A 27868-nucleotide genomic window follows, 5' to 3' on the forward strand; every position below is an offset into this window, starting at 1 on the left:
CGCCAACCGCCCTTTCCGGAGCTGTATTCGCGCTGTGTCCGAGGACTGACGCTCTTTCAGAAAAGCCTTGGCGTAATCTGCTAGCTGCTTCTTTGTGTCGCTTCTCTCTCTCTCTCTCTTTTTTTTGCAGGCGAAACAGAACTTTTTAAACTTTCAAGCCTTTTTGCTACAGTATTTGTCTCCACTCTTCGGGACAAATCCAAGTCGTGGGGGAAACTGCGCCTTCCACAGAGAAGAAAACTGCGGGATGAAGACGGGAGTCAGCCTCACGCCGGGTGCTCTTTTTCTTTTTTTCCAGTTCGCAAAACGCCGAAGATGCGATCCTATCGACCATCTAGAGAAATTTTCTTCCGCCTGGTTATAGATAGGATCGGGTTCTGCCTAGCGTTAGGGACGGGAACGGGCAAGGAAGCGGATTGTTGTAACAGAGTTGATTTGCGCCCCCCCCGCCCCCTCTGGATTTGGAACTCCGACGGAACAAATCAAATCTGCAAGGAAACGTGTTAAGCGAGAAGTAGAGCGCGCTCAAGACACAAAATCGTTTTCGTCCCTTGGCCTGCTCCGAAAAGGCGCATTGTTGCGCTTACTGGCAGCGGCTCCTTTTGCATCGCTCCATGGTAACCTGCGGGCAGCAGCTGCGCGCCCCAACGAATGCACGCGCCCGGTTCCAGTGACAGGTGTTTCCCGGGTATTTTGATGGCGCGAGGGGAGGAGGAGGAGGAAGAGAAGGACTGAGCGCAGAACGCCGGGCAGGGAGGCGGGCAGAGGGCGTGGCCTCTCCAGTTAAGCGGCAAAGAGGGGGCGGGGTTGGACTGACTTGGTCCAACCTATCGTCTCCTCCTCCTCCTCCTCCTCCTCCTCCCCCCCTTTGTGTTGGGGGGCGGGGGGGGGCAGCTTGGTTTGTTAATCGGCGAAGCCGCCGGAGCTCCGGGACTCAATGGAAGTGGGTTTCCTACCTCGGCAGCTGCTGCGAGCGAGGGAAAGAAGCGGAAGGCAAGGGGGAGACGGGAACGTTAACTAACGCCCCCGCACGGATCCCTCAGTCCCCCCCCCCTCCCCACCTTCGCTTGAAAGACCGGGGGGAACACGGAGAGCGAAGGCAGAGATAAAAGCCAGCCGGCTCCGAAGGGAAACTGCGGGCACCACCGACGGATTTTGATCGGGGAAGTAACTTTTGGGCGTCCTTGGATTGCGGCTCGGGAGAAACTTCCTCGGCGCCCCCTTCAGAGCTCGGGGCCGCGCGCCGGAACCAGACCTGCCTGTTTCACACCTCGGGAGGAAAGGGGGCGAACTGCTGGCTGGCGTTGTCCCAGCGCAGGAGAGCCAAGTCGCGGAGGCCATGCGAGCGTCGCGACCCCGGAGCTGAGGAGGAGACGTCCTCGTCCTTTCGGGGCTTCTCCTGCGCCGCCGCTGCAACAGTCGAACTACTGACACAGAGAGAGATTTTACAATAAACAAGCATGAAGCCGGTGCGAAGACTGCTTTCCTGGGTGAGCCTCCTTGCCATCACCGGGACCTTCTGTCTCAGCGCTTCTCAGTCAGGTGCGATCCTTTTCCCTCTATTTCCTTCCTTCCTTCCTTCCTTCCTTCCTTCCTTCCTTCCTTCCCTGGAAAGGGGGGCGGGAGGCTGCGGTTTCCCAATATTCCTCACCTCAAGGAGCGGCTTCCTTATTCTGCGAGAAAAAGATCCTCGGACAAGATGAAAAATGGGGAGAGAGGCAGCTGACTGGCTTAATTGACCACATATTTCCGGCATAACCTGGCCGCCTTTGGGCCGTTTGGTGCGTGGCGCGCTCAGAAGTTGTTGGCGTTGCTGAAGGAGAGAAGGAAGGAAAAGTCCCGGGAGCTCTTGTTCTTTTGTAAGGCTCCGCTGGCGCCAGGCTGGAGATGCGCATTTCGCGGCGGAGGCGGCCTCCTCTGGCCTCCCGTCCTTTCGGCACCTGTAGCCGGGACCCAAACCAGGCGTGGGACGGCCGCCGAGCTGTTGCCTGGTTTTGGCTGCCCTGAGCGGGAAGGACCCAGGTGGCAGGATAGCTAGATTGTGGTGACAGGTGTGGGAAAGTGACGAAATGCATTAGGGCACGATCCCAACTTCACTGATTGTGGGAGCATCTGCCTAAATCTTCTCCCAACAGAACAGCAGTAATTGCGGGTGCTTAACTTTTAAGGATCGTGCCCGACGTCTTCTGCTTTAACTTGACAAGCGGAGCCGTGCAGATCCCGCCGTTGAATACAAATGTGGGATTTTCTCGCGCGGTTCTCTCTCTCTCTCCCCCCTCTCCCCCCGCTTGTCTCTGTACACAGGAGAGTCTTTCTCCTTCTGTGCTGAATGGGCGACGGCGGCGAGAAAGATCAAGTGTGGCTCGTTCTCCTCTCTCGATTCTGAATAAATCCGCCGGCTCCCCTTCGGAGTGGCTAGTACTCGCTGGCTACTTCTCTCGTAGACTCAAGGGCCAGCTGGGAAGGTTGGGTGGCCAAGCGTGTCCTGAGCGCATGATGCAAGGGCGAGCGCTTAGATTGTGGTTTCGTGAGAATCCCGGGTGGCTGAAGGTTTGCAATTCTCTTGCTAGGACTAGTCTGAGTAGCGTGTTCGGGACATTTTCTTCCCAGTCTGATCTGAATCAGGCTTTCCTCGAAATAATGGGTCCGGCGGATTTCACTGCTAACTCCTTCCCCTTAAGGCACTTTTAACCGATTGCCTCCCACAGGAATCCAGGGCTCCAGATACCATGAGTACAGCATACATGTAACGCCCTCAGGAAGAGCGTTTTCTCCATTCCTGACCGGAGTGTTCTTGTGGTCAAAGGCGCTCTTCTCAGTTGTGTGTCACCCGCCTTGTTTCCCAACTTGTTGGGCTATTACTTTTGCCTCCAAAGGAATACAGGGTGCTATTCTGTCCGTTTTGGCTTTGTCTTTGCCACTTTTAATTGTCTTCTCCCTGTTTTCAGTGCCAGAAGGATGGCTGGCTCCCCTGCCCCTATAACAGTGGAGGCAATAGTGAATGGGCATTTCAGGGGCAGCTTATATATGTTATGCATTTCGGTCAAAGCGATCTAGAATTCACTTAAACTTTCTGAAGTCAGCAGGGCTTGTGTTGTTTAAATAATTTTGAGCAAATATTTATTGACATTTTTGCTCATGGCACTGTCATAAATTTTGGTGATCAGTTGGTTTATATTTTAGACAGAGAGATGGCACTGGGATTAAACACTAAAATATATGGGCATTTCTGCTAACAAAAGTTTTTTTATGTGTGTGATAATGAGAATGTGTAAGGAGTGAGAGGAGGAGGAGATACGTAACTATGAAGACGTGCATTGTACACATAGGCTGCATCAAATTCTTATTGTACTAAATGAAACAAACAAAAACAAATTGTTGGAGTGTGTGTATTTGTGCTATGAGCAGAACAAATGAAAACCAACATCACTTACATATTTCATAAGTTCTCTGAAATTAGAAGTCCTCTTACATTTTCCTTTCCTTTCAGTTGCTCTTTTACAAAAGACTTTCACAGTGGATTGAGCGCTTCATAACCAGAACCCACATAACAACTGCTGCCTATTTCAGTTGGGCTGTTAGTGAAGGACTAATCTTGTGACAGATCTCTGCAAAGAGTTTCTCTCTCTTTCTCCTCCACCCTTCAGCCAATGGCAGTTTCAGAAGAGTTTGTTTTGGTCCAAATGAAAAATTAAGTGTGGATAAGTAAACTGAGCTGCCAGAGGGCGACAAGATGTTGAGTGAATTGCTTTTAGATGGTACAAATTAAGGAAATGAGGGAAGACAATCTGCTTCTTGCATTATTAGACACAGTTTACAGTTGGCGGGGAGGGGAAAGTTGCATATTTTTGAAATGTTAATTTCTGAAGAAATGGGGGAATGCACCTTATTTACTACTCTATGTCAATTGTATAGAAGAACAATCTGGTTTTTGTTCTGGTACAGTAGGAGAAACAATTAAGGGAACAATTTTTGTTCTGTGTATAGTCCTCCAAAGAAAACAGAAAATATTTATCTGTATAATTGTTTCTTTCCTTTATTTTTGATTTATGTGTGGACAATCCAGACTCTTTAAAATTTTATTCAAAAGGAATCTTGAGATATTGTGTAATTGTCAATTTGGTTCAGAAAGCAGTTGCATGGATTACTTAAATATGAGTAGTTGTTCACATTTTTGCTCCAGGAAATTTGAGAAACAAATAACTGAAAAAAGAAAATGTGTTCTATTGGGCCAGAAATAACTGGTGTCAGAATCTTACTTACTGCAAAATCAGGTTTCGTGAACCCAGTGAAAAATGTAATATAGTGTTATCTTTTGGGGGATTAAATATAATTTCATCTGATTTAATGGAAATATCATGTTACAGCCTGATAAATGTATAGCCAAATCCTACATCATATTTTTTCATAAATCCCTTTGGTCTGATTAAATTATCACGTACAAAATATACCTCTTTCAAACGGTGTAGTTGGATGTCGGTTAGATTTGACTGAGCATTCAAATCCATGCATATTGCATTGCACTGTTTAATTTGGATCTCTATTGAGCATTCAAGCAGGCCACTTGTCCCTTTCATTTTTAAGGTGTCACCAAACATTGTTGAGGAAACTGATAAAACTGGGAATCTGAATATGAGCCAGATAATGATGTTGGAGCTGAGAACAAAAAAATAGACTGAGTAAAACTCTGTTTACATATAAAACACTATGCTGACAACAAAGTGACAAGTTGATCCAACACCACATTTAAAACATTTTCCATGCTATATTTAATGTTTTGTAGTTCTCAAGATCTTGGATTGTATTGGTCCATTGCATAGAAAAAAATATGACTACTGCAATCTGTTATATTTCCCGAATGATCAAATAAGATTTTAAACCTGATTTAGTTAAAGATAAATATGTGAATTCGAATATATTCTCATAGACAATAAGTTTGACAAATATGAGCTTTTAAAAATTGCTTATTGTATACCGTGGCTCATCATTCTATATGTATCAGATCAAGGTTCCTGATATATATAGAGAAAAATGGAATATTCTATCTTAAAATAATTGTTTTAGGGAATTTCTTCCAGGCTTATACTATTTTCCTCTTTAAAATGATATTGGCTGTTTGCTTTCTGTTTCATGAATTGTATTTTGGTCCCTTGTCTATTTTTAAACTGCTGTTTTCTTTGTATTGCCTTCTGTTACGGTTTTCTATTGGTAGTTCCAGGATATTAATAATTCTACTTATTTTTACGCAAGCCTTTCTTCTCTGGTGGCCATAGCTGAAATATCATTTCTTATTCTGTCTGGGCTTTTCTTCCTTTGTTCTCTCCTTGCCAGCTAGCCTCCCTTCCCGTTCTCCTTATTGACTCTATATTTCTTTGCTGTTCTATTACTTTTTTTCCTCAGCCTTTCCCTGCCACATCTCCCCATTATTACTTTTGTTACTTACCATTGTTTTTACTGTGTGGCTAGAGTTAATCACCTCTATCCATAGCTTATTGAAGCAGGGCACTTGCACTTAAATAGTGCAGTCCTGTTTATTTAGAAGTCATATGTATGTAATAATTTCAGAATCAAGGTGTAATGTTACTGTGCTAGACATTTACAATTTGAAAAGATTCTAAGGAATATTTTGAAAACAAAAAACAAAACAAATAGCGGTGACTCACTAAGGTCTACTGATGTCTGACAGCCTTAGGTTTCATAGCACCAGTCCCACCGACCGCATCATTTCAAATCTAAGCCTTCAGTTTAACTTGACTGTGGATTACTTCCTGAGCCACTTTCTATTCAGCCCTGTCTGATAGAGCTGGCTGAATGGACAATCACTATTCTGCCACCCAGATTTATTCCTGAAAGAAAATAACATGGCATTGATCCAAGGTCAGCTGCTCTTTTAAAACACTGACTCCCAAGGCTGAATTGGTCCTTAAAGGAATGCTTATGCATCCCTCGGGTACCATCTCTTACAATCTCTCTTCAGTGGAAAAGGAAGAAAGCAGCTCTCTCTAATGGAAGAGTAAAACAAGAATTGTTTTAATTGTTAACATCTACTGGTCCATTGTTTACTTATTATCTCATGATGGATGTATTCCCTGAAGAGTTCAGTGTATTATGCTGCAGTCTACAACACGCTTTCCCCTGTGGGCTTCTTATGCATCTTCATATATTTCAGTGAGAGTTTAGTAAAGTGCTCCCTAGTGGGTAGTTGAGAGCCTCCCGCTCAATCCACCACAAGGATTGAGATTGCATATATGCGTCTCTTAACATGTTTAAGAGAAATCAGTATAGAGGCCAGTTATAGTGTAATGGGGCCAGTATCTGTTGAGTTAGATATTTGTTTCAGATCCAAAATCCAAGGAGCTCTGAATTAAAAAACAGTAAGTCTGTCTTGTTAGTAAGGATAATCACAATTATTAGCCACTTATGTACAGTAGCCTGATGAGTAGAATCTGCCATGAATGAATAAATGAATGAATTCAATAACAAATTTCTATTTGTTCACAATGAGCTGAAAATGATATGACTATGTTAAAGGGACCTTTACATTTGACCCATTGCCCACTCAGGTTCTTCCTGTGAAACTATTGCAATTTTCCATGGACATTGGGGCAGGGGAAAATTTTGACTTTCTTACACATTACTGTAACTAAGAACCAAGCTTTATTGAGGTGCCATATTCTGCATAGTTCATAGACTCCATAGGTATCAATAATAATGTCTAGTAATATATAAGTATTATTATACTTTGTGTATGATTCACTGGGAAGTTTCACTGCATAATAACCATTGAAATTAATACAAGTTTTGTCTACTGTCTATCCTGAAAATGCCCAATCCTGTCTGACCTTGGAAGCTAAGTAGGGCCAGGCCTAGTTAGTACTTGGATGGGAGAAATCAACAGAAGTTTTTTTAAGTGTGTGTGTGTGTGTGTGTGTGTGTGTGTATGATGTGCCCTTCCCCTCTTCCAATTAACTGATTGGTTTGCTGTATAGTGTCAAATGGCTTGATCAATCATCTGGCAGTTACATTTTATTCTTCCTAGTTTCTGCAAAGGAGATTGAGAAGCTATTATTTCCCTTGCCATAATATCCATCTCACTTGTTTGCCTTCTACCTCTTCAATTTTGACAGGCTTGAGAGGTTGTATACGCACCCATTTATTCCTGTCCTAACCCTCCCTTGTGGCCATGCAAAAGCATATAAAGCCAAAAGTCTTGAGAAACCTGAGTACTTAGTGATACAGATTACTTTTGATCACATTTGGGACCAGAATTTTGGTTGCTAAGTGGTGCAGTCATAAAGCAAGACATCACCCGACTGCATTGCTTAGCAACCTCAATCTCAGCACTCTAATTGATGTTGTTAAGTAAATGGTGGCTAGTTAAACACAATCAAGCCATTCCAGACTTGGTCCTACCCAGTCCTGAGCTTCAATAAGATAAGTGACTGCCTCCAAGTCCCTCCCCCCATCTCTCCCCCCCCCCATCTCTGCCCTTTTGCCACCCTCTCCCTTTACTCTCTCTTTACAGGGTGGCAAGCAGTTCCAGAACTGTGTGGATCTGGAGCTTCTTGCCATGACCCCAGAAGCTGTAGCTGCCCCAATCCAGACCCAGATCCCTTGCCATCCTGCATTCCGAGATACCTGCTGCCCTACACTCCACACCCGCCTTTCCATTTTCTTGGTTCCGTCGTAGACAAGGTGTGCCTGGCCTAGATGCTGAGCCAGCTGGGGTTGGCTTTGCACTGTGAATAAATGGGGAAAATGGCTGCTTTTGGCATTTTTACTCATTTTTCATAGTGCAAAGCCAGCCCCATTCCTGCCCAAAGGGCACTTCTTTGCAAAAAGTTCCTAGGCAGGGATGGGGCTAGATTTGCACTGTTAAAAGCGGGGAGGGGAGGAAAGGCTGCTTTCAGCCCCTTTCTTCTTTTTGCAGTGCAAAGCTAAGCCAATTAGGCTTAACAGCCAAGCAGGGCATGCATCATGGATAAAAAGCTAGGTCATAGCCTAGGGTAAGAAGATAGCAAAAGTGAGCTCTGGGGCAGTTGAATGAGGGCAGCAGGGGCCAAAAGAGGATAGATGTGGAGGAGATTGTGGTGGTGGTGGGGGGGAGAATTGCAGTGCCTCTGCATCTTAAATGAGGGTAGGCTGCCAAGTACCTGCATTTTGATCACATGACTGTGTGGGGAACTGCGATGGCTGTAATTTCAAGCATGGGTCCTTTGTTCAGTGCCCTTGTAACTTTGAATAGTTGCTGAACAAATAGTTGAAAGTTGAGGATACCTGTACCCCATTTTGCTGAGGCCTCTGTATGGATTTATCTTGATTACAGATGGGATAATTAAACCTCCAACAACATAGTTAGGTTGCCAGTTGACCAGAAAGCGGTAGTTCGGACTCAGACTTACTTCAGGTTAATTTTAAATTCCTTTGGATGAATTGTCAGGGTTAGCTCACTTTTGGAGTTTACATGACACTTACTCCCTTTCTGTGACTCATTTAAATATGTCAGGAAAAAGGCCTGTGAATATTGGACAGGATTGTTAAATTAATTTGAAAAAAAATGTCCAAGATTGTTCATATACTATATCTCTAACTGCAGTTTGATGAAGGTTTTCAGATTGCAGTGTAAATTCCCTTTGCACATCAAGCAGTTCCTAACATCAATGCAATGGTGGCCACTTGAAAAGTTGGCAGTACTAAATAAATCTCCCAAAGGCATGGGGAGCATGCAGCCTTTGTTTAGTTTTGAAGAAAGCATTTCAAGAATGACTGGCCTGTATGAGAAAACTCTGAACTGTCTTTGTATGTATCAAGGACATTTAATTGCATTATTCTGCCCCTAAAGCTCAGCAAGAAAAGAAACTCATGTATATGTAAGAATGGTTCAGAAATTTTTCTCATCTGAATTTATTCCCAAATTGTTAAATTCTAAACCATCTGGAGTTGTTTCCACAATGGAACAAATGGATTAGTAATAGTTTATTCTTTTATTTATTACCAAATTTGAGCATAGCCATGCATCCATACAATTTTCCACAGTTCTCAATTCCTTTGTGCCTTACTCTTAGTTTATATTACCCATCCATGTGATACAATGATGTAGTCATGCATAAAATTTTGATTTGTTTTATGCATGATTGCATCAAGATTTCTTTGGTGCAGTGTGATTGCAGGAAGCATTGTGAAGCAAATTTAATTTTGAAAGCACATGTGGTTTCTTTTTATCTGATGTTTTATAGCAAGATAAAATGGTAAATAATAGCACATCCATGCATTGATACAACCTTGAAAAAAATATAGAATTTTAATGAAAGCTCAGTAATGATTTCCCTATAGTATTTTATCAATTCACCCATCCATGCACATCTTGCATACAGAAGGAAAATCTCTACATGAATTTAAGACTATGACAAATTGTACATGTCCCTATTCTGCACTTCATGAAAAAATACTAGTTATTTGCCTCATAACTTTAAGTAGAAATCCTGTTCTTCTAGTTAAGTTAGAATATAGTAAGATGAAATAAAAGCCTGGCAATAAAATTGGGGAAATTTTTAGTGTGTAATAAGTTGTACATTTTAATTGAAAATCGTCATTATATACAAAACCTGCTCAATTCTTGCCTGGAAGTAATTTAGCATGATACCTTTTCTTTAAATGAAAGATTAATCTATTTCATGAAAATGGCCCAATTTTTTTACCACTTAATGCAATTTTTAGATGTTATAGTAAACAGAAGTTCCTGTTTCTTTCACAAAAACACAAACCTCCCTCCCCACCAGTGTGGACATTTGTCTAATTATTAAAAAGCTTAGGGCAGGAGCCCCTCTATTTTTTAAAAAATGTGAAAAAAAGACACTGTCACTAAAATCTGACAGTGAAATATTGAGAATTAGTAGCATGGTTTCCCACTATTTTATGATATTTTAATATTAATTTAACCGTATAAAGATAACCTTTTAATTTGCTTCCCAGGAACCTGAAGGGCAGGGAACCGAAAAATTCAGTTGTGTCACATTTGTATTTTGTTTGGGCTGTTTACGTGGGATGCCTTCACTCATTGCAACTCTGATAATGCATGGAAAAAAGTGTGAGAGAAAGAACTGATTTCTTAGCCAGTCTTCCTCTAAAATATTTTAAGTGGTTTCATAGCATGAAATGAAACACTTTTGCAAGTAATAAATAATTCCATCATTACTTACCTATTTCTATTCTATGTAAGTAATGCAGCTATGTAAGTATAGCATATTTTGATGGCATTTGGTCAATTCTTGCTTATGCCACATTTGTTTCATATAGTAGTGAAAAAACCCTCTTCATCTTTTTCTTAGTCCTTGTTTCAGCTGCTCTATACTTTTATTTGTAAGTGGAACTATTTCTTACTGGGAAATGGCCTTCATGGTGAAGGCCATTTTGATACAAGTTGAATTTGGTCTTGGTTGTCACTTTGCTTGGTTGTATCTGCCCTTTTTCTTAAGTTCACTTTTAAAAAAAGCAGTTTTCTGAAAAGCAGGATTGGCAAAACAAATAAATAAAAACTTACTGTATACACTGCTTTGGCTGAGCCTTATTATTTTAAATAGAACTACTGTAGAACTGTTATATAATTAAAGCAAAATCAAATCTCTTCAAGTTCAAAGTATCCATTCTTTGTCAAACTGAACATAATTAAAACATGCACATTCTCTTTTTATACATAACAATGGGTGCATTTAATCTGATATGTTATTAGCCTGCTTCTTTTTAAAACTTATGCGGCTTCTTATGTTTCAGACTGAGAAACATTTTTGGGTCAGGCTCATGTTTCTTACTTGGTACAGTTTAAAACTGGATTTCATGTGCCTTTGTATTAATTTTATAAAGAGCTTCAGGTCAAAATTCTCAAAGAGCAATATTCAAAAGATGATTGTATTCTGAATTCTCCTTTATAAAATATAAACACTAATTTTTGAATTGTTAGTGAGCAATTGCATTCTGTCAGGGATAGATCAAAGATAGACATTGTTGATACCAAGCATTGGCATTTATTTTTAAGTTCTAAAAAAAGTAAAACTGGTTGATTTTGAGATGTTATATTAAATGGGATAGTGGTTTATTGGCCAAGTTATGTTCTTTTATGTCAATTAAGCTTTCTTGTCATATCATTCATTGAGTAAATAAGCGATTGAACTGTTAAGAATTTTAGTATATAATACTTAAGTCTCTGAACACAGTACTCTGTCATTAGACTTTATGCAGCATAGCTTGGCATTAGAACAGATAGTTTAGAATTCAAAGTTTAGGTCTTTAGAGAAAAATGATAGAGATAATGAAACAGTGGTTTGAATCTTTTTTTTCCACTTTTTTGACTCACGTTTTGCACAAAATTTTGTAGGTCAAAATTTTGATAAGACAAAAACAAAGGATGCCATTTTGTTCGCCATCAGAGATTGATTTGTTTTCCAAAGTATAAATTGGCTGTGCAACTAAAAGGGTTGTATGCTGGGGTTCCAACCTGTTCAGGTATTCTTTATTTAAGGACCACTTGTTCAGTGACCATTCAAAGTTACAATGGCACTCAATGAGTGGTACTTTTGACCGGTCCTCAAATTTCCAGCCATCCTAGTAATCAAGGGGATAGATTGATTTCAAACTGGCACTTGGCAACCAGCTTGCACTTAGAACAGTTGCAGAAGTCACAGTCCTCAAATTGTCATTTGCAACCATCTCCGCTGGCTTCCCACAAGCAAAGTCAATGGGGAAGTCAGCAGGGAATGTTGCAAATCATTCCCAATAAATCACTTGCAAACTCTCTGTGTGATAGTGGCCACCCTCAGTCCTACTGCATTTGTGCGAAACCTTGCCAGCTATTTCTCTGCCTGGCAATAGTCATTCCCAGCCCTGCGGAGCTCATCCAGTAACTTGCCAGCTAACCAGCCACCCCCTGTGCCTGGGTGGGGCAAACAGGAAGATGTTCTTCTAAAATCATGCTACACATATTTACTCTATTAATAAGGGCTTCTGCCTTGGGAAGTGGGGAAGTGGGGTGGACTAGAAGACCTCCAAGGTCCCTTCTAGCCCTATGATATTATGAATTTTATTCAATATAGGTGTTAGTAATATGAGGAGAGCACACTTATTCCATATTCAGCTTTTCAGTTACGGACTCAACTCATAATCTATTTTAAAAGACCTATTTATTTTGATACATATGTAAGGTGAAGGCCACATTTAACTTTTGGGTTCAATAAAATTGTTAACTTGAATTAATTAAATACAATTAATGTTATTTATTGTATTTTTTTTTAATTTGCCCATTTTGTTGCATTTAATATTACAAATTCTGGCAATTTTTCATTTTTACAGACCATATCTAGTATTTGGGTGCATAGCACATGGCCTTGGTGGAGCTCCAAATTGTAGATTTCTGCTTTAAGCCTCCTTTTGCATTCTCTCCCAGACAGGACTGAAACCTGCTGAGATAAGGTGAAAAGTAAAAAGTTACAATTCCAGAGAAAGGACCATTGTGCCTTTCCTCACTGAGATAGCAACTAATTTGATAATTAGTGTGAATGCAGAAGTACTTTTAAGTTTATGAAATTATTAACAGAAGTTTCTTTTATTGGTTACCATAGAAGCTCGCTGATCCTCGATCATTTTTTGTGTTTAGAAGAGATTTTTTAAAATATTTCTATATATTTCTTTCTTTATGGGTGCTGTTGAATATATTACCTAAACTCTGTGTAAGAATTGATGTGTTATGATTGAAAACACATGTTTATTTCATCCTGCTTGTGTACAGTGAAAAGGAAAAATAATGTCTTAAACTGATTTAGAATAGATTTGAGATAAACAAGAAATAAATACAACTTATCAATTGTCAAAAAGATTGCTAACTTGATAACCAGGAATTTTCTTTAGAAAAAGAGGGGACTTTCTTTAGAAAAATAGTTCTGTAAATTATTTCTTTTGATTTGTACTTTGAGTTTCTGGAAACCATGTTTGTTTCTTAATAGGTTTTGAAGACGGCCTTGTTTATGGATTGGAAAATACAGGTTCATGGTCACATATAGCTGTGGAAACTCAGTGGGTGACTTTGAACCAGTTACTACTTTTGCTTCAGAGATGCTATTTTAGACAAGAAATTAGAAGAGGAATGCTATGCATACTTCACTGAACTCCTGAAAGAAAGGTGGGGTGTATATCTAATAAATGTCATTCTTATCCACGAATATGTAATAATAACAGCAACTTTTTGTAGTATTCTGAGACAGAAATTAAATAGAATACATTGAAATCACGGACCTACTGTTTATATTTTTTCATTTAGTGTCTCAAGGCTTGGCTCCTCCCCAACCCCCGAAGAAAATTGCTATTATTTTGTTCTTTAAATCTAGGCAATGTATAATGTTCCTCCTGTAACACAGTCTTTTTGATAAACTCAAGATAGCTTAACAAAACTATGTAATTTATGTTTATCTTTTTAAAAAAACTAAACATAAATATAAGCACGAGTTTCTCCAAAAATAAAAATAAAATACTTTTTTTAAAATCCAAACAAAAAATAACACCATCTTTTCATGCATGGTTCTTAACCAGGCTAGATGAAAACAGCCACAGTAAGAAAACCTTACAGCCATTTCAGATATAAACTTTTCATCTAATAGCAGATACATTTTATGCAAAAACATATGCATATGTTTAACTTGGAGATTTTGAGCAGAATTGCTGAATTCAACTTTTAAGCCCAATACTGTACAGTAATGCTATTTATTTAAACATACTATAAGTAATATGTCATTTAAACAAGCTATAAGTAATACTGTACACAAATTATATAAATATATTTTGCAGGAGACATTTTGTCAGGAGAACATTTCCTGGCTATCTCACTCACAAACATTATTTCTTGCATATCCAAAATGTATAAATACAGTTTGCTGTCTAGTAACTGAAGACAACTTCACTGCACTCTAATGAAGAGTTAATTGTTTAGTTTGTTACTTATGAACAAGTGTTGATCCAGCCTACTTATATTTGTTTTATTCAGACAGAAATGTCATTACTTGTTAACTTAGATGACTGACTTGTAAAGAGTGTTGTAACTGGCAATAAGAATTCAAGAGGTTGAGAATTTTAATATGAAGAGAGAATATTTAAAATAAATATTTGGGTGTTGAACATAAATACATTATTAAATGGTCAACAATTACCCAGTGTTTGTAACAAACAGCAGGAACAACTTAGTTTATAAAGATTAATTAGTTGGTGAAGGTCAAGGGAGAGATAACATTTAAATCCTGTGTTGAAATGGTTGGATTGTGACCCTTGAAAGCCATGTGCTCTAATCCTCTGAATGCTTACTAAAAAGTAAATCTCCTTGAAATTTGCTCTCATGTAGCTGCATTCAGGCTTGCAGACCAAATCTGGCAGGTAGTCATAATGTCATCTAGAGCTGGAATTTGAAGCCAACAGCAGTGGGGACATTTGTAATAGAGACAGATTTAGCATTGGGTAACATAAATGCAAACTCTTATCGTTTGGAGGTCCTCAAACAATTGCAGATTAGGTTGATGTAAAGGTAATCTACAATAATAAAGATTAACAATCTATTTTATGTAAAATCAGATGATAGAGAGTTTAGGAAGCTTGTTTGGCTGTTGACAACAGTGAATTGTTTCAAGATAACTTTCTGCTTTTTATGTTATGTTTTAGGAATAAAAAAATGTAGCAAGTGTATATAATTTTCCTTTTCCCAACTATGCATAAATCATGACTGTCTTATGGCAAAATCTCCAGATAATATTTAGTCTTTGAAATTCTCAGTATGGCCTTGTTATACTATTTTATAATATCCTGCCAATATTATTGTTCCATCCCCAGCAAAAATGGAAGCATTGAGTCATGGAATGCTTGTAGTGTAATTTTTAACAAGACATACACAATGAATTATGAACACTTCTTAGCCTATTTTCAGAATAGACAGAAGAATTCAACCTGCAGTTTCTTTTGGCAGTTAAAGATTCCGAAGTTTGCCTTTGTTCTGTAGAATTTATATTTATGTGATACTAAACTAGGCTATGTACAAGTACAGAGCTTTTTATAAAGTATTTTTACCGCAAATTCACAATGAACTTTGTGTTACATATTGATGCTTTTAAAAAATGAAATCTAGATAAGTGATCTGTAGTACATTTTGATTTGTATCACACTGAGAGCCAGAGATCAGCCAGAGTTTAAGAGATCAGGCTAGAAACTGGGAGACTATGAATTGTAGTCCTGCCTTGGGCCAATCACTTCCTCTAAGCCCTAGGAAGGAGGCAATAGCAACCCACTTCTGAAAAACCTTGCCAATGATTGAATAGAAAAATACAAAATTAACACTAGGCCGAGGAAGCCAAAGGGGTATGTCTACACTGAATGCTACTTTATGCTGCTGCTAGTACTACTACTATGAAGGAATAATTGTTGTCTATCTTGGTGTTTGAGAGTTAAAACTACTTATAAGTACTTCTCAAATTATGATTGCAGTTGTGACCAGGATTGCCATCACTAAGCAATATAATTGTAAAGCCATGATATCACATGAGCCGATCGCTTAGCAGTGGCAATCCAGGCACTCCTGGTTGTTTATCACAACCCAAGATGTGCGGGTTCTTAAGTGGGAAGTGGAAGGAGTCCCAGCAAAGGGGTACTACTATAGGAGGGTGGGGGAGCCCTGGGAGGCCCCCGTGCAGTCATGAATGAATTGGGGGACTGGGGGCTATAGTGCAGTGTGGCTTCAGAAAAACCTGTGAAAGAGGGTATGGAATGTGTGCAAATGCAGGGAGGGCGGAGAAGAAAGGTTTTGGAGTGCATGTATATATGCGAGTGCAGAAAGGCTGGGGAAAGACGATGTGGGGTATGTGTGAGTGAAGGGAGGAAGGAGCCCAGGAGTGTGTGAGTGAAGAAAGACCAGGGGTGAAAGTCGATTTCCAACCTTCCTTGCCAGCTTCCCCATTGACTTTATGGGAAGTCTTCGGGGAGATTTGTAAATGGGGATCATGTGACTGTATGAACTACCAGAGCTTTAAGAACTGGATGTAAAATCCTTTTGTTCAATACCATCTGTAATCCTTTTTGGACTATTATTCAATCGTCTTTATTCTATTTCATAAAAGGAATGTTTTTTAAATGTTCAGTAAAAAAATCTTTAGATTCAATATTGTACACAATTCTTTCATTTATCTTAGTAATAAGATGGCAATACCTTTTCCTTAACAAAAGCAAATAAAAAAAAAATTCTGCAGCCTTCCTGACTTTACAGCTTTAATTATATCTACTGTAGAATATCAGTCCTTCACCTCACAATACAAAAATAAGTAAAAAGTCATTTTGGTGCCTGATAAACTTTTCAGCATATATGAACAACATCTCTACTTTGTCTGGAATATTGGTTCTTATCGATGGGATATAATTGTCTTGATTCTTATGTGTTTCATGATTCTGATTCTACCTATACCTGTGCAATTGACATTTTCAGGGTTGTCATTATTTGAAGGACTATGCCAGTGCAAAAAGGTTAACCTTTTTGGCACCGAGTGCTGGAACAGGAGTGGGTGTGCGCAAAAAAGGCACTGAGCGCTGAAACATACGTGCATGCCGGAAACTGGAAGAGCAATGGGCGATGGGCGATGCCCGGAGAGATGGATATAGTGTATATATATCACAATAACTTTTTTTCTAGGAGATGAGAAGGGGAGGAGGAGAGGGGAGACTATAAACTATCAAACTCTATTGTTAGTTCAGTTATTTATTTTTAAAATGTCTTGAAAGATTTATTTTGCATGTAAGTAACTCTGAGGAACACTCGGTAGTGCAAATATCAAAAAGCTTTAGTTCCATGTGTTGTTGGACTAAATTCTCATAATTTATTATCCTTAGCCAGTATGGTTGATGCTGATTGGAACTGTAATCTAACAACATCTAGAAGAATATCACTTTTTGGATGGTGGGATGGGCAGCATATACATTAAATAAATAAATAAATAAATATTTTGCCACAAAAGCATGTAACTCCATATAATAAATTGTTGCAGCTTGGAGAATTGAACTGGGCATTCTGTGATTTCTGCTGAACCTGCAAAAGCTCTCAGTCAGGCGATTACTTAGACCCAATTTAATGTTATAGTAAGAATTAAAGGGAAGTTGGATGAAACCTGCTTAGAGCTACTTTTACCAGCTTTGTGGATTCCTCTCAGAGCTGGTATATCCTTCATGTGGGTAGAAATTTTCATTCACTAAATCTTCAGTCTTTTAGTTTTGCCTTTGAATGGGTGAGACAATAAGAGCTTCTTTGGTTAAATAAAAATGCACCTTCCATGCAAGCCAGAATGCAATTCAAAAGGAATTTGGAACATATTTGATGTATACTCTGTATTAGTCTAGAAAACATTTAGATTTATATCCTGCTGGTTTAGATTTATATCTTTCTCCAAGATTTTAAAGTATGCACATAGCATTCCCTCCTTCAGTTTTCCCCTGCCACAACACCTATGTAAAGTAGGTTGATCTGAGACAGAATAAGTGACCCACAGTCACAGAGTGGGCTTCCATGACTACAGACCAGATACAGTAGTTCTATCTGCCTGCATACATCTGTCAGACTGATTTGATCATTTGAACCAGAATCATAAAGCTGGAAAGGAACCTTTAGGCCACTGACTGATTCACTTGCCTGAAAGCATCCCAATCAAATGGCTGTGAAGTTGCGATGTGAGTATAATGTAACTTAAATCCACTATTCTATGCTCTGTACTCTGGAATGTAAAACTACTTTCCACTTTTATGCCACATCCTTTCAAGTACAGTTAACCATTTGTTTAGTGACCATTTGAAGTTACAGTGGTCCTGGAAAAAAGTGTCTTATGATAGTTTTTCATACTTATGACCATTGAAGCAAACCCCCCCCCCATGGTCATGTGATCAAAATTCGGATGCTTGGAAACTGGAATGTATTTATGATGGTTGCAGTGTCTCAGGGTCATGTGATCATGTGCTTCTGACAAGCAAAGTCAATGGGGAAGCCAGATTCACTTAGCAACCATGTTACTAACTTAACAATTACAGTGATTCACTTAACAATTGTGACAAGAAAGGTTTTAAAATGGGGCAAAACTCATTTAAGCCATGGTGGCACAGTAGTCAGAATGCTGTATTGCAGGTAAACCCTGCCCACAGCCAGGAGTTCAATCCTGGCCAGCTCAAGGTTGACTCTGTGGTCAGTAAAATGAGGACCCAGATTGTTGGATCCAATATAAATGTAATACAATACTGTTAACCGCTTAGATAAGGCTGTATGAAGCGGTATGTCAGTGTAAGTGCTATTGCTGTTAACAAGTGTCTTACTTAGCAATGGAAATTTTGGGATCAGTTGTGATTGTAAGAAAAGGACTACCCGTATTTGATGAATGTACCACTTTTTCTCCATCAGTTGTCTTTTTTCAAAAGCTCAACAGGCCAGACCAGCTCCTTCAATCTTTCTTCACAGGTCTTAATTTTTATTTTTCTGATCATCCTTGTTGCTCTTCTCTGAATCTTTTCCAATTTGCTTGAATTATCAGTGTGCTCCCAGAACTGGACATAATATGTGAGATGGATTTTGGCCAAAGCAAAATAAAATGGATAGTTAATTTCTATGATTTGAAAATTAGTTATATTGATGGAACCAAACGTGGTTTGTTATACAGCACTGTCACATTCCTGGGTCATATTCAGTTTCCTACTTTTCCAAGATCTTTTTCAGAAGTGCCAGGCATTTCCATTGGTTTCTGTGTAAGGGATTATTGAGAATTTAAGGGTATGTTTAGTATTTTTTTTCCATCAGTGCAGATTTTCCCTCTTGATTTTCAAAATGTTAATTACTAGTAAATGACAAATGTCATCAAGTTTTTGACATTTACCATAACTTACTAACTTTTAAAAAATATCTCAAGAAGGTCCTAAATGGCTGATCTAATAATGGTCTCATTTGCAACAGATGAATGTATATTTAAAAATTAATTATCCAAGTAATAAAAGAAAATGGTTTAAAATGCCAAACGAATAGTTACACTTTGAATTGTGTGAGAATTTGCAGATATAAAATGGATGGTAAGTCAGTAGGTAAGATTATTCTTCCTTGATAGTTCCAATGATGCATTGTTGCTATATAGGCAAAGAAATTAAGCTGTTTTTTTCTGAATGGAAAAAGTGGAACATGATATTCCTTTATGTAGATAAGGATTGCCAGCCTTTAGATTAGATGCCATTGACTACTTTTACCCTTAGCCTTGTTATTGATCCATTCCTTGTAAAGCCCCTTTCTTATTATTCTTTCAAACCCAACAGAGCATTGGATATAAATTAGAAAGGGACTTGGATCCACGTCCATATGTTTGTCTGGCTGCAGGAAAACATGAAACACAGAACAGAACAGGACAGGACAGGACTACATTGTGAGTTTCAGGAGAAACCAACAGAAGAAATATGGAATTTGAAACTGAATTGGATCAGACCAGGAGCTGCAGAGAAAAAAAAATCTGAAAATTTTATCCCAGTGCATCACTATAGAAGAGGCAACAACTTGGAATATTAGTGACCTTTCCTTTTCCTTTCCTTTCCTCCCCTTTCCATTGATTTAGAACAGAGAATATGCGCACACCCTGTGCTTCCTACTGCACACAATCCTGCAAGCATATGGTCACTGGGGATAAAGAGTTTGGGGAGGAATTCCAGAAGTCATGTTCTGCATGCTTAATCTACTTTGTTTAAAAATTGAAATATAGGTACTGTTTGTAAGATTTAAAAAACTAACAAACCTTAAAGAGTAGCCAGTTGCTTGTTTGGTCAGGCTTTTAAATAGTTGTAAGAGCTTCTTGCTTCCATATACATTCAGCAGATGGCTATCTCCATTGATTTTTGACGCTGAGCCTTTAACTGTAAATATTGGTGATTAATGACTTCTGTACCTCCTGGGCATATTCAAGCATTAATATTATGCTAAACTCAAGGGAGTTTAAACAAACAAACAAATAAACACTGTCCACAAGTAGCTTCATTATTTTTCTAGTTGCTCTATACTTGCTTGGCACCTCCACCACAGCCACTTACTCTCCTTCTCTCTGTCCTACAGTAGTAGTTATATAGTTGCTTCCTGGAATCTAGAATCATAAAATGGAGTGGTTGGAAGAGTTTGTGGAAATAATGTCATCCACCATTCTACATGGTGAAGGACCCCACTAGTATAGCATTCCCAACAAATGGACATCAAGCTTCTGTTTTCAGCAAAGCAATCTACTCCATTCTTAAACAGCTTTTATTGCTAGGGATTTTTCCCAACCAAAATCTGGACATTACAATCTACTTCCTTGTAACCTTGTTTTTTTGTTCAGTCTTCTGGAACAATTCTACCTGTCATAGATGTGTCAACTCCTTGGTGCATAGAAGCAGATATCACTACTAATACGGTGGATATTGTGGCTACTAAATTCTGGCCACATTTTTCAAAGACCTTCTTTCAAATGTTACAGTGTTTGGTGTCATTTGTAAATCCCAATCTGAATCAAAACACAAGGCAGGTTTTTTAAAAAGAATTATTTAGCCTTTTGCCATTTAATTCATTTTTTAAGTACTTAAACTTATACTTTTTCTTTTGTTGAAAAATGGAGATAGATTCACCAGATGGCTTTTCAAGTTTATCATTTTAAAGTTAAGTAGGCAATTTCCAAAAAAGATTAGAAGCAAGGTTAGCAAGCTTAGTGTTATTTAAAACACTCTGCCACAGTTGTAAGCTTGATGATTGATCCCCTTGTCTCCTGGCATTCAAACCAACAAGGAGCAGCCATCCAGAACAATATGTGGCTGATCTCCCATATTCTCCTTGTTCCTATATACTCACCAGTTCTTCAACCTTTGTCATGGCATTGTCTTCACTCTCGATGGAAATGTGTTTGGCTCACCATGCTCCACCAGAAGTCTAGGATGCCCTTTGGTATGCTTCCTCAACTTTTCTCTAGTTAGATCCAGAAATATACTGAAGGGGGAGATTCTTTGAGAGCTGTATGCAACGAAATGCAACAAAATTTCATTTTAATGTATGCCAATTAATGTACAATAAAGTTATTCTAAGTTCAAGTCTGACCAAATATAATAGTTCAGCTGTCTGGAACCATCTAATTGAGGCATAATGCATCTTAGACTGGATCAGTTTATTTCTCTTTTCTTTCTTAGCCTATGAGCTATGAGCACCATGCTCTTTTATAGTGGAAAGAAATGAAGCGACACATACAGGTCTAAATACAACTATTTATGAACATGTTGTTAAAACTACTCACAAAACTAACAGCTCATATTCAGAAATATATGAACTGCAATAGACCAAAATATATTACTAACACAGAGGTCCCAATAAAATAATATATTTTATTATATCTTTAGTGCCCACTTTTTTTTGAATCTCATATAAATCCAAATATTTTTTTAAATGTGTCAGATATAAAGGCTGTAACAGAACTCTTATTTTGGATTAGAGATTTGGTAATGAATGTATATCAGGTTAGTAATATTTTCTTATTGATAATATTATTTTCCATTAACTGTTATCTTTTCTAATGCACTAAGTGTGGTAACAACATATTGCCATTAATTCTGAAACACAAATTGTTGGTTTGTTGATGGTATGTTATTAATAAAATATGGAAGATGTTGTTGCACATCCTGCATGGAATGACAGTATAATATATGTGATTGCTTAACTTCTTGACATATGCATTTATTTCATAACTTTTGCCTGAATTAGCATATTGTGAGCAAGAGGAATTGATACTATACAAACAAACAGAATGATAGATGTAGATTTATTTTGTTTAGCAAATTGAGAATATTTTTAATATCTTTTGTTTCAAGCTGCTAGAAGTGGATTCAGTTGTGGATGGCAGGAAGTATGCACATGAAATACCCATGGGAGAAATTTTGGCAACTTTCTGCAATCTGAAATAGTTAATGAGAACTAACAGCAATAACTGTGTTAGCATTCTGTGTGCAGAATGCTAACACTGGTTTTTAGGCACATGTAATAATAAAATCACCATGCTTTTTGAGACCTGTAAGTTCTTAGAAGGAAGCAGCCCTCTAGATAGTTGATTCATATTTATTTTAAAATTCTCTGTAAGCTGCACAATGTCGATAGAGGAATGACATTCAGTGATGGAAGTCTCATAAACATCCCTGGCCAGGATTGATAATACTTATTATTGGTCTTTACAAATGAACTATTTTTCTGCTTGACCTTTCAGCTCTCTGAAGTTTTTTTGGAATGAAACCTAGCTTTAGTTAAAACATCAAGGCATTTTTAACCATTTTTCTGAACTTCTTAAACATTTTTCAGCCTATTTGCTGAAACACATTCAGTTTGGATTGGCTGTGGGTAAGGGGGGTAGAAATGTTCATATAATCCTAAATCAAATGAATTGGTTTGTTATATTAACTGTGCAAGAGTTAGTTTTAATCCCAAACAGAACTAGTCTTGCTTGGGAGTTAAACTAGCAACCCAATTGACCACCTCCCAATGGTCTTTTCCAAACCCCTAATAGCAATTAATATCCCTCATGACATCTGCAGCGGAGTATTCTCTTGTTATTAGTCAACCCTGGGGAACCCTTTTGATTACTAGTATCCAGGGGTGGGATTCTACAGGTTCGCATCTATTCGCTAGAACCGGTTGTTAAAAAATTCTAAGCAGTTCGGAGAACCAGTTGTTAGAAGAAATTACTGGCCTAATCCTGTAAGGAAAGCAGGAAGGAAACATTCTGGTGTTGCTAATAGAAACTGCCTCTCTGTTAACCCTTATTACATACTTGGCAGACTAGACTTCCTCTCTCAGGAACGTCTCTGGAGTTTTTTCCCCCTCCTTTGCTGGTACTTTGCTTGTGTGGGGCAACCATTCAAAGTTACAATGGCACTGAAAAAAGTGACTTATGACCATTTTTCACACTTAGGACTGTTGCAGCATCCCCACAGTCATGAGAGGCCAGGCGAGGAGATGCGTGCCTCAATGTGAGTGATATTGAGTTGGCCACACCCAGCCAATAACATGACCACCAAGCCATGCCCACTAACTAAGCCATGCCCACAGAACCGGTTGTTAAAAAAATTGAATCCCACCCCTGCTAGTATCTCAGGAGATGGAGTGATGAAGAAGCACCTGCAATGCCAGTTGAGAAGGGTAAAGAGTGAATTGGATCAAGCATGGTATGAGCTCATATAAGATCCTACACTATGGCAATAAGAATGACAAAACAGTTACTTATCTACTCTTACTGGGTCAATGTGTTGACATCCAATGCTCTTGTTCAATGCTCAACATTCATCACTGTGGAACATTGAATAGGAAGTCATCAACAGGTACTGTTATCGGGCTGTGCCAATTATTGCAACATTTTGCTGATAAACTTGCTCAGATTTGCTAGAATCTTGACTTTCAAAGCAAAATCTGATGTGATTCCTAGTTCAATGGTTTGTTATCAGGTCCTTCAGGAAGCCAGGATAATAGGATGGGTTGGATTCAGGTAACAATCAAGGAAAGGGAGTGTTCTCATTAGCCTTGAAAGAGGTGGTAGTGATATTCTCTTCAAGAATCCATTTGTGGACCTAACAGTTTTGGAAAACTATCACTGAGTCTCCAACCTTTCCCTTCTTGGCATACTGTATTAACTATAGAGTGCTTTGTGTCAACTAGTATAAGAGAAAAATATATGCAAAAACTAGTTTCTAATATCTTATTGCCATGTTGTAAACTTTCTGAAAAAACAAAAAAACAAAATTGTGTGAGCAATTAGCCACAGAGTACTTCAGTTTTAGAAAGTTCAAAGAGCATGTAACTTGCATTGTTACCTTAGCAATCTGCAGCCAGGAGAATGGCAGAACCATAAGAAATGTCTGTAACAGCAGTATTTATGTGCCAGAGAATTTCATAATTCAATCCAAATATCACGTTTAGGATTCAAATACATTCTAAAGAGTAAGAGCAACAGGTCAGGGAGTTGTTTACAGCAGTGGGGAACATGTGAAGGCTGTTTCATTTATCCTGAAACACTGGTATGGTTTGATTAGAGACATTGCTACCTTCTCCTCTCAAGGAGATAAACGGATTGCTTTTACTTGGCCTTATCAAAGAATGAAATAAGATTGTTTGGCATGATATGTTCTTAACAAACCTGCCAGAATCTGGCCTCTCAGTATCTAAATTGGGTCTCACCTGCTCGGATGATCAATAGATGGCAAATACACTGTCTTTCACTGGTCACCTGGATTTTTGCAGTCTATATATTTTACCCTAACTGCAGCTGTGATATAATACAGCTGAAAAGATTATTGATGAATCCTAAAGTGACTCTCACCTACTCACCCCAAATAAACTTCTACATGTTTGTAAATGTCTCAAGTAAACTTCTGGACTTCTCCTATGGGAATGGAAGTGGGAGACACCCTTAGTTATACCCTGCTTATATTCTCAAATATGTTAAGAGGGACATCTGCCATTGTAGAAACAAGGATGGGCAAAGGCCATTAACAACAAGACCCAAACAGGTTCCAACCAACATTTTGCCTTTTGAAGTCTCTGACTTTGGATCTTATAATGTAGGTTTAATGCAGAATTTTCCTGACGGAAAACAAATCTCTAGGAAACATCAGAAAGCAAAAAATCTTATTCCCTATTGAGAATTTCTTATTGATCATCTGCCTAATCATTGATAGTTTGGGAATAACATAAAATTGAGCAATTTTTATGTGGTAGCAGAGTACATTCCAGGTCATACAGGGCAATGGGGGCAACATATATGTTGGGCAACATATATACTTTAGAAGGCTTAATGTGCTGAGCGATGTGTGCTAGAACCACACATTATTTATTTGTTATATTTATATTGTGCCTTTTTCTCTGCAAGATTAAGGCATCTTACAGTATTTGGAAGTCTAAGGTAGGTTTGGCTGAGAGAGAGTGACTTCAGTAAACTTTGTGGTCAAATGAGATTTGACCCTGATTACAGATAATCCTTGAAGTACAACAGGCCATTCAATGGACATTCGGAGTTACAATGCACACTCCAAATGCTAAATACGTATCCATTTCAAAGTTACAAATTTTTCAGTCCTCCCATGGTCATTCAACATCCCCTATTTTTGACGAGCTCCTCTCAGGCTAGAGAGGAAAAGATTGCAACGGAAACAAAAGTGACTGGATTTCTTCTTCTTGATTATGCCATGTGGCCCGTCGAGGCAGCGGCCTTCTCTATCCTGACTTCCTGAACTCGTCAAAATGTACAGTATGTAAGTGAAGGGTATGGAGGAGGCCCATAGAGCTTAGGGGAATCCAGAGGGCAGGAGGCAGAGCATGGGCTATCTTAGAGGGAAGCCTCCTGGAGGAAGCTTCCTGGGAGTGCCTGTGCCTGCACTAGGCCTCCCTCGGTTTCTTCCATCCCTGAGTAACCCCATACCCTACCTAATGACCTGAGAATTCGTTTAATGAATGCATTGGGGAAAGCAAGGACAGGGAGGTTGTTAGATGATTTATTTAATGTAGTCTTTGACTTCTAACGTGGATGGGGAGACTCCATTAATGTTTTAAGTCAAGGACTACCTGTATATGTTGTTCATCCAGAGCTGATTGGAACTGGTATGAACCACAAGGCTGCTGGAAGGTGGGAAATAACTGTCCTTTTTCTCTCAGCAGTTCTGCTGCTAGTGACAATGCAAAATCAGTGCTATGCAGCAGGATCATGGTGTGGTTCCTGGTTCCCTGCTGCAGTTAGTAATAGGAAAACAGCCGCCTGTTATCAGCTATTCAGCTGGGGGGAAGTGTACATGGGCTGCAGCATGGCAAACTATTATTTAGAGCTTTAGGAGTCAAATGCTTTATACCTAGATATTCACACTCTATCTAGTTCATTAAATTGTTATGACAATCTATCAACCAGTGCTCTCATGGGTAATGTAAAAGTCAAATCATTAAGTGAAGATCTAATCAAATATCTGAAGAAAGTATTGTGCTTCATGCAGTTAGTATCAGGTAGGAATCTCATGAGTTTGAAGAAACACTTCTAGTTTATTGGAATAACTTTTTTTGGTTTAAAACTATGCCACCACCAACAAAACTTTATTTCAGTCATAGACCAATATAAAATTACATCTTTTTCAATAACTGTACTGAAACTTATTAAAAGTATCTAAAACCTACAGTTACTAATGTTAATATAAACTTAAAATACTAAGATCTCTCTATAAAAATTCTTAGGACTCTGAAGGCTATAAAAAGGATGTAAAACTAGAGAAAGATAAATAAAACTAAAAAGGATTCTTAGTAAGTTTACCTATGTCTAATTGGTTATTACTGGATTACCTACTCTTAATTGTGTAATTATGGATTTTAATTGCTGCCAGACAAAATCTATGTACATTGCAAATAATAAGTGGTGGGTGGGTGGAATCAAGAATAAAACTTTCAGTATGATCTATGTATGAGATGTATGCATTCAGTATGATATGGGTCAATAAAGGAAGAATGAAAGTTTCTCAACTACTTTGTTAAGGGTACAAAGTTAAAAGCACATGTGTGATGGTCTTAATAGCATTTGTGCTGCATGTGGGATTTGGTAAATCTCCCATTAAGACCCCCAGAGGGTAACTGTGCAAGAAAAGCTAAAGAAATTAAGTATCTGCCTGGAAAATACTCGTAAGTTATTCCATGTATAATTGATATCATCAGTGATATGAGTCTATCAATAAATGTAGCCAAATTTTGTTATATTGCTTGCAAAACTAGACATATACTGACAATATCAATGAAATAATCACAAAATGTTTTACTTTGTTTCATCTGCTGCTGATGTTTGCATTCTACCTAATCAATACTGCAATGAAGATATGGATGGGTATTAGGTATATCAGCAGTAGGATGATTTTGACCTTTAATAGATATGACTTCTGCTAAATCTCAACATTATCTTAAAGTATATTTCAAAGTGGCTTCAGCTATGCATAAGCCATGATTTGGATTAACTGCAAAATTTGTGAACTATTTCCCACAAATTAATTATATGAACTTGTAGAATGGGCTTTATGGTCGACCTCATTCTGGAATTGTTTGTCTAGGACCCTTTCTCTCATCATTCTTTTAGCTTGAGTGTATCCCAAAGAAAGCACTTGCTTAAAGTGGCAAGCCCCAATGTTTCCCAAGGATTGCTTGTTGCCAAGATAATGGAAATTGGTCCCACTGAAAAAATGGGATGGGAAAAAATGGCATTTGAGTCAACACTGTGAGCATTAACAGTTTTGCTTTCACTTCCTTTTTTTTCATTAATCTGCTTCCTTTTAAAGCATCATATTACACATATAAACAATTGAAAAAGAGTTTGCAAAATTTGTACAACCGAAATGATTTATAGTGAGGGAATGGTCACAACTGGACACCATGGATCATAAATATTTGTCCTTCTTTGTGCTTGTAAACCACCATGGTCAAGGTATATTTTCCAGTCATCTGTAGATTGGAGTACTACCTCCAAGTACAGTACTTGACACTTTTAATCTGCACAATTTCCTTCTCTTTAATGATCCATTTAAAACTTTTAGGGTTTCTGGGCAAAAACCACCATTTTGTTTTTCTAATCATTTATTACAAGTAAGTCCTCTCGGAAAAAATGGGTAAAAAAAGGCGCTCATCTAAGCTTTATTGAAATTTGTAAAAGGATAATTGCACCATTAGCACATCAAATCAGTGGAATATTCACCCCAACAATCTTGGGAGGCTGGAAGTTTGGTCTGGATAACTACACTAGAAATCAGCATTGTGGTTATTTTTTATTTAATTGACAAA

General features: G+C 38.4%; 1 protein-coding gene across 4 annotated transcripts in view; it reads left to right on the forward strand.

Annotated features, from left to right (window-relative positions):
* The first annotated feature begins 783 nt into the window (after positions 1-783).
* The window catches only part of ERBB4 (erb-b2 receptor tyrosine kinase 4), a 942903-nt gene continuing 915818 nt past the window's right edge, over positions 784-27868 (forward strand). For all 4 annotated transcript variants that reach the window (XM_087949416.1, XM_087949418.1, XM_087949415.1 and 1 more), the window contains exon 1: positions 784-1542. In XM_087949416.1, the coding sequence (XP_087805542.1) occupies positions 1461-1542 (82 nt within the window). In that variant the 5' untranslated portion in view covers positions 784-1460. The remainder of the gene's footprint in view (positions 1543-27868) is intronic.

Source organism: Notechis scutatus, chromosome 1 (genome assembly GCF_049901735.1).
Source record: "Notechis scutatus isolate UNSWTSFEM ecotype Mainland chromosome 1, rNotScu1.2, whole genome shotgun sequence".
In the NCBI taxonomy this organism is placed as follows: Eukaryota; Metazoa; Chordata; class Lepidosauria; order Squamata; family Elapidae; genus Notechis; species Notechis scutatus.